Source organism: Megascapheus bottae, chromosome 2 (assembly GCF_031878675.1).
Source record: "Megascapheus bottae isolate mThoBot1 chromosome 2, mThoBot2.hap1, whole genome shotgun sequence".
Classification (NCBI taxonomy): Eukaryota; Metazoa; Chordata; class Mammalia; order Rodentia; family Geomyidae; genus Megascapheus; species Megascapheus bottae.
This window is the reverse complement of record NC_143510.1, coordinates 56,798,500-56,811,315: the sequence shown is the minus strand read 5'-3', so window position 1 is coordinate 56,811,315 and position 12,816 is coordinate 56,798,500. Positions and strand designations below refer to the sequence as shown.

The 12,816-nt window shown below is 34.2% G+C and overlaps 1 protein-coding gene across 4 annotated transcripts in view; it reads right to left on the bottom strand.

Annotated features, from left to right (window-relative positions):
* Nucleotides 1-12,816, bottom strand: part of Usp15 (ubiquitin specific peptidase 15) — a 97,777-nt gene that overhangs the window by 58,588 nt on the left and 26,373 nt on the right. For 3 of the 4 annotated variants that reach the window (XM_090327835.1, XM_090327838.1, XM_090327841.1), the window contains exons 4-6: nucleotides 9,596-9,722; nucleotides 7,275-7,420; nucleotides 1,698-1,759 (exon numbers count right to left, since the gene is read on the bottom strand). In XM_090327835.1, coding sequence (XP_090183961.1) covers nucleotides 1,698-1,759; nucleotides 7,275-7,420; nucleotides 9,596-9,722 — 335 coding nt within the window. Of the gene's footprint in view, nucleotides 1-1,697; nucleotides 1,760-7,274; nucleotides 7,421-9,595; nucleotides 9,723-12,816 lie in introns of those variants that run through there. The other variant, XM_090327847.1, reaches the window with a different exon arrangement.

The following is a 12,816-nucleotide window of genomic DNA, read 5'->3' as shown; positions in this document are numbered from 1 at the left end:
TTGAGAAAGCCCAAGGATAGTGCTCAGGCCCTGAGTTCAGCCCAAGGACTGGCATAAAAAACAAACAAACAAAAATCATACCCATGGTGCCAGGAGTTTAGCCTAGCGATAGAGTGCTTGCCTAGCATGCACAAAGACCCAGGTTCAATTCCTCGATACCACGTACATAGAAAAAAAGCCAGAAATGGTGCTGTGGCTCAAGTGGTAAAGCTCTAGCCTTGAGAAAGCCCAAGGACAGTAGTGTCCAGGCCCTGAGTTCAAGGCCCAGGACTGGCAAAAAAAAAAAAAATCATACCCACATAATTCACAAACTGGGTTATCTTCTTACAATAAAATAAAACTACAAAAAAAAAAAAGCTTCATGCCAGGGCCAGGAGTTTGGCCTAATGGTAGAGTGCTTGCCTAGCATGCACGAAGACCCAGGTTTGATTCCTTGGTACCACACACTTAGAAAAAGGCAGAAGTGGTGCTGAGGCTCAAGTGGTAGAGTTCTAGCCTTGAGAAAAGTCCAAGGACAGTCCTTAGGCCCTGAGCTTAAGCCCAGGACTGGCAAAAAAAAAAAAAACTTCATGCCAGATGTTAAAAATAGTCACTTACTGAAGATATACATTTCAGTTTTGAAATTAAGTAGGTTTTAATCTGTTATTACCTACTAAATTATTCAATTAAATTTTATTTGAAGAACTTCATAATGATTCATAATCTCTCATCAAATTCTAAAGCTCTGAAAATTTAAAACTGTTTTCACAATTCATTTGGTTGCATCCTATTTTGAACTCATGAATGAAGTATTTGTCAATCTCATTTGTCATAGATTTTTTAACTGAATGAAAATTAATGTGTTTGATTCTAATATTAAGATTCCAAAGCAGTATTACAATAATAGGTACATATTCCATATTACCTCTCACAATCTTATAAAGTGTAAATATTGAAATACAATTGCTCATTTTGGTTTAGACAATGCAGTATGGATCTGGTAATTTAAAAGACTTAATTTCTCTCACATTCAGGAATAAAAGCAACCTGTAGCACTCAAGATACAAATTCTACTTGTGTTTTTATATTCTGAAGCATTTACTCAAATAAAAACATTACCTTCATTTTCACAAATATTTTGTTAGGATACTTTTTTTAAATGCCATAGAAATATTTCAAAAGAGTAAAAGAAATGGTCAATGATTTAACTATTTAGATAATTCAACTTTCACATAACATTTATACAATTCTTAATACGAATAGAATAGATAAAAATCAATAAATATATATAAATAAAAAATGTAAAAACTGTTTGGGTGCTGGTGACTTAATCTGTAATCTTAGCTACTCTGAGGATCTTGTTAGAAGCTAGACCAGACAAGAAAGTCCAAAGAACTCTAATCTCCAATTAAGCAGCAAAAAGGAAGTGGAGGTGTTGCTCAAGTAGAACAGTTCTTGTCTTGAGCTTTTTAAAAAGCACAGGAGATAGTGCCTAGCCCCTTAATTCAAACCCCAGGACCAGCACAACACAACTTTAAAAAACTGTAACATACTAATCCAAGTGAAAATTCAGACATCTTCTCCAAGAACAAACTACAAAATATCCAGAATACATTGTTACCAACATGCAATAAAGTTTTCTATCATTTTGGATTTCATTATTTGCAAGTAAAGGCTTCAATATCATGCATCAAGCCATTAAGAAGCGGAGCACTTACTTAGGAGTAGAAGGACCCCTTGGCCATGTTCCATCTTCACTTTTTTGTTCTATCACTAACACCTGTAAATATGACACAATAAAGGATGTTTTCCCTTAACTATGAAGTTGCAAAATAGCTTTAGACGATAAGCTAAATACACTTAATGAGCAAAAAGATTAAAGGACACAATACACAAAATGAAGTATTTGCATTTTAGTTCCAAAGCTGAGCAAGGGAAGCAAAAAAAATAAATAAAAGTAGCAGTTAACGACGAAAAGGAAAGATAGGTGTGTGATCCATATGCCTGAAATCCTAACAACCAGGAAACTGAACAGGAGTATAAATTCAAGGCCAGCCAGGGCACCTTAATAAGACCTCATCTCAAAAACTGGATCCAGAGCATAGACTAGTGGTAGAGTACGCGCCTAGCATACATGAAGCCCTGGTTTCTTCTATTCCTTGATACTGCATACAAAGAAAAATCGGAAGTGGTACTGTGGCTCAGGTGGCAGAGTGTAGCCTTGAGCAAAAATGTGTCCAAGGACAGTGCCCAGACCCTGAGTTCAAGCCCTAGGACAAACAAAAAACTACTTGAATTTTCCAAGGAAAGAAGTTTAAAGAGAATAATACATTTTATAATTTCAAAAAGGTTAAACTAAATAAACAGAATAATTCCTAAATTTTAATACACTTTCTGCTGGGTGCCACTGGCTCACACCTCATCTGAGAAATAGGGTTGGAAGCCAGCGTAGGCAGGAAAGTTTCTGAGAATCTAATCTCCAATTAACCAGCAAAACACTGGAAGTGGAGCTGTGGCTTAAGTGGCAGAGCACTAGCCTTGAGCAAAAAAGTTCAGAGACAGCGCACAGGCCTTCAGTCCAAGCCCTAGAACCAGCGCAAGTGTATATGCATACCTACACAGAGAAGTTTATGCTTTCATTTGCACTGGCAGCTTGATGTCAAAGACTATACAAACAGATGCCAATCAGACATACTTAATTGTTGGTTACCATTTTGCGAGTGTAAGCAAGTAACACTGGTACAGCTAATTCCAAATTTTATATTATACATAATGTAGTTGGGGGCTTTGAAGTTAGTACCCATTTATCTGTCACCATGTAAACAACAGAATCTTATAATATATAACTGATAAAGAGTTACATTTATGAGAATTAGATTTTCTTTGGCACAGAGGTAGACAAAAACAAATCATCTCTAGGGACTGAGGGTATTGTTCAAGCAAGACATACTAAGTAAAGATACAGATAGAGATTGAGACAGAGAGAGAGAGAGAGAGAGAGAGAAGGAGGGCATGCCTGTAATAGAGGGGGTGAACAATGTAAGAACAGATTGTATTTTGGGATGAAAACAGCAAAACTCACTGGAAGCTGTTGAATAATAGGGAAATGGGGAAAGTAAGAGTAAGCGAGAGGTCAATCTGATGAATATAATGTACTCTTTACCAAATATGAGACAGGAAGGTGAAAAATATCCTGTCTAGGGTGGGGTACTCATGAAAGGTAGAGAGAGAATGGTAAAGACAAAGGAGAGTGAATATAGCCAAAAGGCTTTTATACCTATGTGAAAATGGAACACTGAAGACTGTTGAGATTGGCTTTGGAAGTAGGTAGAAGGGATAAGCGATTATGACAGAAGTGAGGTCTGGGCCAGGAGTTTGGCCTAGTGGTAGAGTACATGCACGATGACCTGGGTTCGATTCCTTGGTACCACATACATAGCACCCGAAGTGGTGCTCAGGCTCAAGTGGTAGAGCTCTAGCCTTGAGAAAGTCTAAAGACAGTGCTCAGGCCCTGAGCTCAAGCCCAGGGCTGGCAAAAAAAAAAAAAAAAAAAGTGAGGTCTAATCAAAGTACACTATATGCATTGATGCCAATCAAAAATATGAAAGTTGATTAAAAATAGCTTATAGTAAGTGGAAACTATATAGACCAAAGCAAAGCCATCCCTAAAGCTTTCTTATATATTTCAGCCTAAAATAATTAAATTAGTAAAGGAAAATAGTAATATCAACATTTAGATTTCCATCAGAGAAATATCATATAAGTTATATTACCTGAAAAAAATACAATGTGATACAAATGCACATACATTCTATATGTTCAGTTTCATTAACTCTTGTTTTATATTTGTAATTGTGTGCAATTTGTTCTACCTTCTCTAGGCACTAGGCTTTTGTGTGTCCAGGACATATGTAACTGGTATTCTGAAACTAGCTACAGAATACATGTTTCAGAATATATGCAATGAATAATGAAATACTGACCCAAAAAGTTCATGGAGACTTATTGAGAAACCATGGAAATTAAAAATATTAAAAGCTGTCACACACACACAAAAAAAAACCCCTAGCATTTCATACATTCAGAAAACTGAAATCATGTGGTGCCCTTCTCATCTACCAGAGATAATTAACAACCATCTCAATTTTTTCATCGCTCCAATATAGTTTTATAATTTTTTAAGATTTAAAAATTAGAATTTACTTAGTAACATCTTTTTTTTTTTTTTTTGCCAGTCCTGGGCTTGAGCTCAGGGCCTGAACACTGTCCTTGGACTTTCTCAAGGCTAGAACTCTACCACTTGAGCCTCAGCACCACTTCTGGCTTTTTCTATATATGTGGTACCAAGGAATCGAACCCGGGTCTTCGTGCATGCTAGGCAAGCACTATAACCACTAGGCCAAACTCCCGCGCTCCGTAACATAACTTTTGAAGGTTTTTTTCTCCTGCAATTTGCAGCTACAGTGATATATAAATTCTATACAGATATATATATAAACATTTAGGACATTATATAAACTGTAAAACAGACTTTAGAAACAGAAAATTTCATTTAGGCACTTCGTATAGTTTGGCCATATCACTTTAATTTCTGATAGTATCTGTCCTTTAAAAACAAACAAACAAACAAAAACACAGCTAGGATCACTCTTGTAATCCTAGCTACTCAGGAGGCTGAGATCTGAGAATCAAGGTTCAAAGCCAACCCTGGCACAAAAGGACCTGAGACTCTTATTTCCAATTAAACTCTACAAAATGGGAAGTAGGGCTTGGCTCAAGGGTAGGGTGGTAGCCTTGAGCTGAAGAGCTCAGGGACAGTGCCCAGGCCGAGTTCAAGCCCCAAGACCCACCAAAAAAAAAAAAAAATTAGGATTAAGATACCAAGTTTTTAGTAATATACCTTTATCTGACTTTCTGATAAAGGTATTATTTGTTTTATTAAGAGGGGGAAAAAGCCACAGTAATTAATTATAGTAAAAACAATAACTATTCTAGCCAATTGCTCTCCTCTGTAATCTCAGCTACTCAGGAGTCTGAGACCCGAAGATCATGGTTCAGAGTCAGCCTGGTACAGCTGTGAGATTCTTACTCCAAATAAACAACCAGAATGCCAGAAACACAGAGATCGCTCAAGTGGTAAAGCAGGGGCCTTGAGCAACAAAAAAGGCAAGGGGCAGCATATAGGCCCTATGTTTAAGCCCCAGCCCCAGCACCAAAAAATAAGAAAAAAAAAAACTACTCTAAAATCTGGAAAATTGAAAGCATATTCTTGTAAAACATTCCTATCCTGAAAGATAAATGTCTTTTAGAGTATTTCTCATATAAACAACAGATATTGGAAATGTGATCTCCATTTCATAGAAACACTAAGAACATTTAAAGAAATGATTGTATCAATTTTTTTCCTTTTGGTGCCAATACCAGCGCTTGAACACAAAGTCTTGAGCTCTTACTTGACTTTCTTGCTCACAGCTGGTATTCTACCACATCATCATTTGCTGTTTACTTTTAGATGGAGTCTTCAAGACTTTTCTGCCTGAACTAGAAACTTTGATCCTCTAGATATCAGCCTTCAGAACAGCTAGGATTACAAGGATAAGCCATCGGTCGCTAGGCTATGTTTTCTTTAAACTGTAATGTATGTGGGACTTGGTAAGATTTCACCTAAGTACATAATGGTTAAAATAATGTTCAAATATCATTGTTTCTTAATAGCCTAGTATAATATTTGACATATAGTAAGCATTTACAGCCAACTTAAGTTTTTCTCAGTTTTCTATACCTTAGTATTATATTATTGATGTTATCAGCAAATTTTTGAAATAAACTAGAATAGAATAAAAACATCCACAAGCTGTGTTTTGTGGCTCATACTTATAATCCTAGCTACTCAGGAGGCTAAGATCTGAGGATCACGGCTGAAAGCCAGCCCAGGCACAAAAGACCGTGAGACTCTTACCTCTAATTAACCACTAGAAAACGGGAAGTGTGGCTGAGGCTCAAGGGGTAGGGCAGTAGCCTTGAGCTGAAGAGCTCAGAGACAGCACCCAGACCCACAGTTCAAGCCCCATGACCCCCCATCCCCCCAAAAAAAATCCACATACTGACACCAGTTGCTGTGAAGAATTAAAAATTTTAAAAATAACACACAAAAAACCCAAACTCTACCCAAAGAATCTCATTGTCTATGTATAATATACAAAAGCTACATTTACAAATCATGGAAATTAAGGGAAAAAATATTCTTTAAACTGAAAAAAGCCAATGGTTATTGAGAGATATATGAATGCAGAAAAGATGATGTGACATTTGGATTGGAATATGAAGAATGATCAGATCTGTTATGCCTATGTGATATGATAATATCGGAATGAACAGTTTAAATATCTGAATGGTTAAAAGGAATTTTTTGCTGGATGATTATAGGAAGGAAGAAGGATCCATGGGGCAGACAGATGAACAATGTATGTGTAAGTATGGAATAGGCTGGTGTTGAGAACTACATCCTATTCACTTTTTTAGTGCGAGAAGGTAAATCTTAACACAATGGTAATTTACAGATGTTGGCACATGTCTTTCTTCAGTTAAATTACTGAAATTTTATAGGTGGGAAAGGCTTATGAAAAGAAATACACAGGTTTACATTTTAGAAGAAATATTCTGGTACAAGTAAGACTGAATAGGCAGATAAAATTGGGAAGTAGCAGGATTAGCTAAAAGGGTACAAAGACAAGGGCTGGGAACACAACAGATTACAGCACATCTAGAAGTGGAATCAGTTTGTTACTGTAACTAAACAGCTTTGTCTTTCAATATATCATTTTTTTTATTCTAACACAAAGATTAAAATGTGGGCTAATACTTGCTAATACGAGTTAGCAAGCCATTGTCCACTTATTGTACTTTCTTAATAAGAATGGTTTGATTATAACACATCCATACCACTAATTTACATCTGCTCTATGACTGCTTCCACACTACTACAATGGCAGAGTTATAGCTGCAACCATAACTTTATGGCTTACAGACAAAAATGTTTTCTATTTGATCCTTCTTAGGAAGTCTAGTAAGCTATCTTAAAAAATTATATTTTTCTTAAACTAAAAAGTTTCTTCTTAATCCTTATGTAGATTATTACTAAGCTCAATCACAGAATCAGAAGTTACAGTATTGATCAGTAGGGAAAAAGAAGATGAGTTAGGAAGAGGAAGCAATGCAAGTATTCATTTAAGTTTGTGAATCCAACAAGCTTCAAGCACACTATGCAAAAAATAAACATTGTTATTCAACAATACCTGTCCTTGGTATAGGCCAGCATCTTGGATAGTGCTGTCTGGTTTATTCAGTGGTTCAAATGTATTACTCATATATTTGTTCCACAATCTGGTCTCCTTTTCATCTGGAATATTGAAGATTTTTCTTATTTCCTTTTCAATTGTATCTGAGATTGAAGAAGGAAAGATAGTAAATAAAAAATTTTAAATATCACAAAGAGCTAAAGATACAGCTAAGTAAAAACTGTAAATTTACACTAGGAATACCAAGAATAGATGAAGAAATACCCAAGGATGTGGAAAGAATAAAATTTTTCAACTAGGTATGTTTTTAAGTAGAAAATTATAACTCTGAAAGATGAAATAAGTAATTTAAGAGCTTAAAAGGTAAAAACGTTTAACCACAAAACCAAAATATAATTGGTTATACAGGATTGATTTTTACTTTTGACACATAACATATTTTGAAATATATAGGATTTTGAAATAAAGTATAAGGGTATAGATGGAAAACATTTTTATTTAGACTATAACCTGTTTAAGAATCTGTATTAGGAAATAACAATTTACAACATGAATAGCTAAATAAATTGTAAATAAAGTTTAATATGAATAGCTAATAGACTGTATGAACACAGTGAAAAGGAAAATGACATGTTCGATGGGATTTTTTAATGAAAATTTTTTTATGTTCAAAATACAATCACGTATTAATACAAGACTGGCTTTGAGACCACAGATGCAATTAAGTTTCAAGTAACTATTGCTAGATACAAGTAAACTAAATATTTTACAACATGTGAATATAGACTAAGCTGATTAGAGAAAAATATTAGTAAAATATTAAATATGTTCTCTGAAGAAATTTTAAAAGGTATACTTATTCTCTATGAATCTAGCCCAATGTTTATATACTACTTAACATCTAATGTTCTGTAAATAATCTTGTAACCAATTAATTAGAGCATTAAATGAACATTAAATCTCAGTATATATCGAAATTTAAACTGAATTAGCCAGAGTATGTAAATAATTACATAAAACAGTATGGGTTTCTATCTTGGCAAGGTTGTGTTTTTTTGTTTTATTAAAGTAAAAAAACCAATTTATCAGTAATCTATTGTGATGCTTCCCAGATGGACATACCATGTAAATAGCATTCAGAGAAAGAAAGTGATATACCTAAAAAAGAAGGCACAGGAGGAAGCGAAAACTGATTACAATTTTCCCGGCTGCAGAAATATGTTTTGTTGAAGGCAGAAATACAGGAAAAATTGACAATATAAATTATCTACCAAGAGATAATCTGTTTACATTTCAATATTTGTCTTTCAGATATTTTTTCTATAAACATAAAACTATTTATATATAATATATAATAACAGCAAATGTACATGGAAATTCCTTTTTCATTCTTTTTTTGGGGATTGAACGATAGTGCCACACGAGGGAAGCCAGCTACAGCTTGAGCTACATCTCCAACCCAGTTTTGCTATGTGATTTATTTTATTTTATTGAGCTAGTGTCTTGACTTTGCTCCAACTCTTTGGCTCAGATACAGTCTCAAGGGTGATTCATAAATTTGAGAACCTCTTTTCCATGCTAAATTCTGCAGTGCAGCTCTCCTTTACTACTGACCATTAGTATTTTCCAAGATTAATGTTATTTCCATTATTCTTGTTTTATAAAAAAACCTTACGTTCTTGAGCAGTGTTTTATAAAAATACTGCAATATGTAACCCAAATTATTTTGCCAGTCCTGGGGCTTGAACTCAGGCTCTGGGCAATATCCTTGGGCTTACTCAAGGCTAGCACTCTACCACTTGAACCACAATCCCACTTCCAGCTTTTTCTTTGTATGTGCTAACAAGGAATAGAACCCAGGGTTTTGTGCATGCTAGACAAGCACTCTACCACTAGGCTATGCTCCCTGGCCCCCAAATAATTTATTTTAACCAATATATTATTTATTTTAGATTTAAATGGTTTTAATAACTATATATTTTAAATATATAAAATAAGATCTACTGATACTTAAGAGTATAATTTTAAGACTTTGATTTTTAGAAAACAAGTCTGATTACAGGCGTGAGCTACCGCACTGGCTCAATATTTGCCTTTTAAAGCAACATGGTACAAACATTAAACTCATTTAATAAATGGAAAATAGTAACCAATAGGTAATTAAGCTCTAAGCTAATACATGGCATCAAAGTTAAGAATCTGTAATGTTTATGAATAAAATGGTTAAAATGGTTATTATTCTTGTGGAGTAGCATTTATCAAGGTGAATTATAACTACATATCTACATTAATGGTTCAGAAGCTGGATCTTGAATTACCTATTGTGTCAGCTTTGCTAAATCTTCGAGTTACAACATTGTTCATATTTCCATTTTCACACAGCTTCAATTCTGTGAGATATACTTCTACTTTGCAGTGTTTCACAAACATACCCTGTTCAACCACCTAAAAATGAAAGAAATCAGCGTAAGCTGTATTTTTGAGTCTTAGCATATTTCTCTAAAAACAAATTCTGGGGAAAAAATTACAAATTTAAAATGACAAAACATTTAACTATTAAAACTTGCTAATAATGTAAAATCAAGATACTGGATTGGATAGTGGAAAATAAAAGCTATAAATTTGAATGGAGTGTGAATATTCATGATTTAAAACATTAAATGTCAATCTGGAAAGGTATTCTATTGATCTATAAAGATACCATGAAGCAGTACAAATAATGAATAAACTGTCTTTATAATTAAGAAGTCATGCAAAATTACTGCATATGTACTTTTCTGTACATAGAATACATAATTAAATACAAATGAAGCTATATACTTCCAATTGTTAGTTGTAATCCCAAAATTTAAAAAAGCCTTAAAAAGTTTTACATAATTTTACAATAGTGAAATTTTTGTTAAGAATATTTTAAAACAACTTCAAATTACTGCTGCCAAAATATATGCCTATATCCCTGAAACGAATTGTTAAACTTCATTCTAAATGACTTTGCTTGACCTTTAGATGTGTACTTGGCAATTTTATGTAACATATGACAGAAAAAGCTGTTAAAGCATGCAAGCAATAAAGTATAAAGAGAAAACAATTATATATTAGGGTCACCTTTTAAATACGTATGTGTCCTTTTGATCTTCTAAAGGTTAACTGTCAGATTTCAGTCTTCAATACTGTTTCTGAAAATAGCAACTGGCCTGATATGTGATACCCCAGACAAATATGGTGAAAGGGAGGCTCCAGACAGCTCAGATGTCCTCACAGGTTTTCACCAATTTAATATGGAACTTACAAACTTGTCTTTCATTTGCAGAAAAAATTACTTCAAGATTTTAAAATATCATTTATCTGATATCTACTGAATAAGCTACCATGAATTTTTATATGCTGTCCAATATACTCTTAATCATGTTTTAGCAAGTTTCTAAAACAGGTAATAGTCTATATTCTCTTAATTTACTTTGTAACGTTAATACATAATGACTCCAACAAGATTGTTTTTAGACGTTCAGTGCCAAGGTTTCCTCAGGCTAAGAAAATGTAACAATATTTTATAAAAGTTATATATAATAAGAAAAAAACTAGCAATTAAGTTTTTTGTTGTTGTTTGTTTGTTGCCAGTCCTAGGCTTGAGCTCAGGGCCTGAGCACTGTTCTTGGACTTTCTCAAGGCTAGAGTTCTACCACTTGAGCCTGAGCATTATTTCCAACTTTTTTTCTATGTATGTGGTACCTAGGAATCAAACCTGAGTCTTCGTGCATGCTAGGCAAACACTCTACCACTAGGCCAAACTCCCGGCAACAATCACGTTTTCTTAAATACAAATATCAGCTTTGTGTCTTAATAATTAGGTAAAATCCTAAAATAAATATTACGTTAAGGAACTAAAACTCAGACTGCAGGCCTCACTTACATGGACAAGGCAAATAATGAACAAGAAGAAGACAGAATAAAATAAAAAGATTTAGATGAAGGTACATGTTATCTAAATAAGTAGCCATTTAAAACAAGACTCAACTTTCAGAATATTAACATCCTCCTGAACAAAACCTGGAAATTGAACTCTCAAAACTCATTGTGAAGTCTATGGAAACAAAACATCAAGTTCATTTAAAAGTCTGCCTTATTAGGGCTCAAACCAGATCTTTCTCTTCTTTTACCACGCCTTACACTGTTGTTAAAAACTTTATCTCCGGGTCGTGAGTTTGGCCTAGTGGTAAGAGTGCTAGCTTAGTATGTAGGAAGACCTAGGTTCAATTCCTTGGTACCACACATATAGAAAAAAAGCTGGAAATGGTGCTGTGGTTCACGTGGTAGGGCTCTAGCCTTGAGAAAGCCCAAGGACAGTGCTCAGGCCCTGATCTCAGGCCCAGGACTGGCAAAAAAAAAAAAAAAAAAAACTTTATCTCTATCACTTAGAATACTATTACTGTACCTTCATATTTCCAAAAGCAACACATTAATAAGCTGTTCTTTTAAGAGTTTAGTCTCAAGCTATTTTTGCTTAAACAATCTTACTAAATGTGTGTTCAATGTGGAAAATTGAAGGCCTATGGCAAAAAAAAATGGTTTTATTCATGAAGCTGTTGTGGTCATGTGTGTTTATTATTTGTTTATACACACTTTATCTTTAGTAAAAATACTTGCACTAAAACTAGCCATTGACGATGTTTTCAAAATGATGACAGGAAAAATACAGACATAAAAAATAAAGTACAAGCTGGGAGTGGTGGCTCACACCTGTAATCCTAGCTACTCAGGAGGCTGAGATATGAGGGCTGCAGTTCAAAGCCAGCCCAGCACTAAAGACCTTGAGACTCCAGAAGTGGTGCCATGTAGCTCAAGAGCTAAAGAGCTCAGAGCCAATACCCAGGCTTAGGGGTAGGATAGTAGTAGCCTTATATGTTCCTAGCTGTTAAAATAATAAAAATGTGTATTTCAGACAATACAGGAAGCAAATGGTATTTCAGAATTAGAGGTGAAAATTATGTTATATTGCCCTAAGTAAGAAGAGAGCATAAGATGAAATTAGGGATATGTAAAAGTACTGTGTAAATTCAATCACAATGAAAACAGTGTCTACAAAAATCTATAAAGAAAATATAAGTATATGAACAATTTAAAAATACAATATAATTGGGAGGGGTTGTGGGGAGGGAAATGGAGACAAAAACATGAGAAAGAGCATCAATGTGTGAGAAGTAATGCACCTACTACCTGACGAATGTAACTGTAACCTCTCTATACATTATCCTGACAATAAAAAAAGCTAACATACTAATTCTGTTCTCACAGAAAAAAATATAATTTATATTTACTTTCTTGTAAATATTAGAAGGAATTTTGTAGTCAATTAAATATACATGATAAACCTAATTCAGTCTACTCTTTATATGTGCATACATGAGTTTTATAGAAACTTCATTCCAAGTGTTTCCCTACTCCACAATCGGAAAGAAGCAAACATAAATCCTAATATGTTTGATACTACAAACATATTTGGTAATATTAGGCCTATGGGACATACACATTAGGTTGAAGA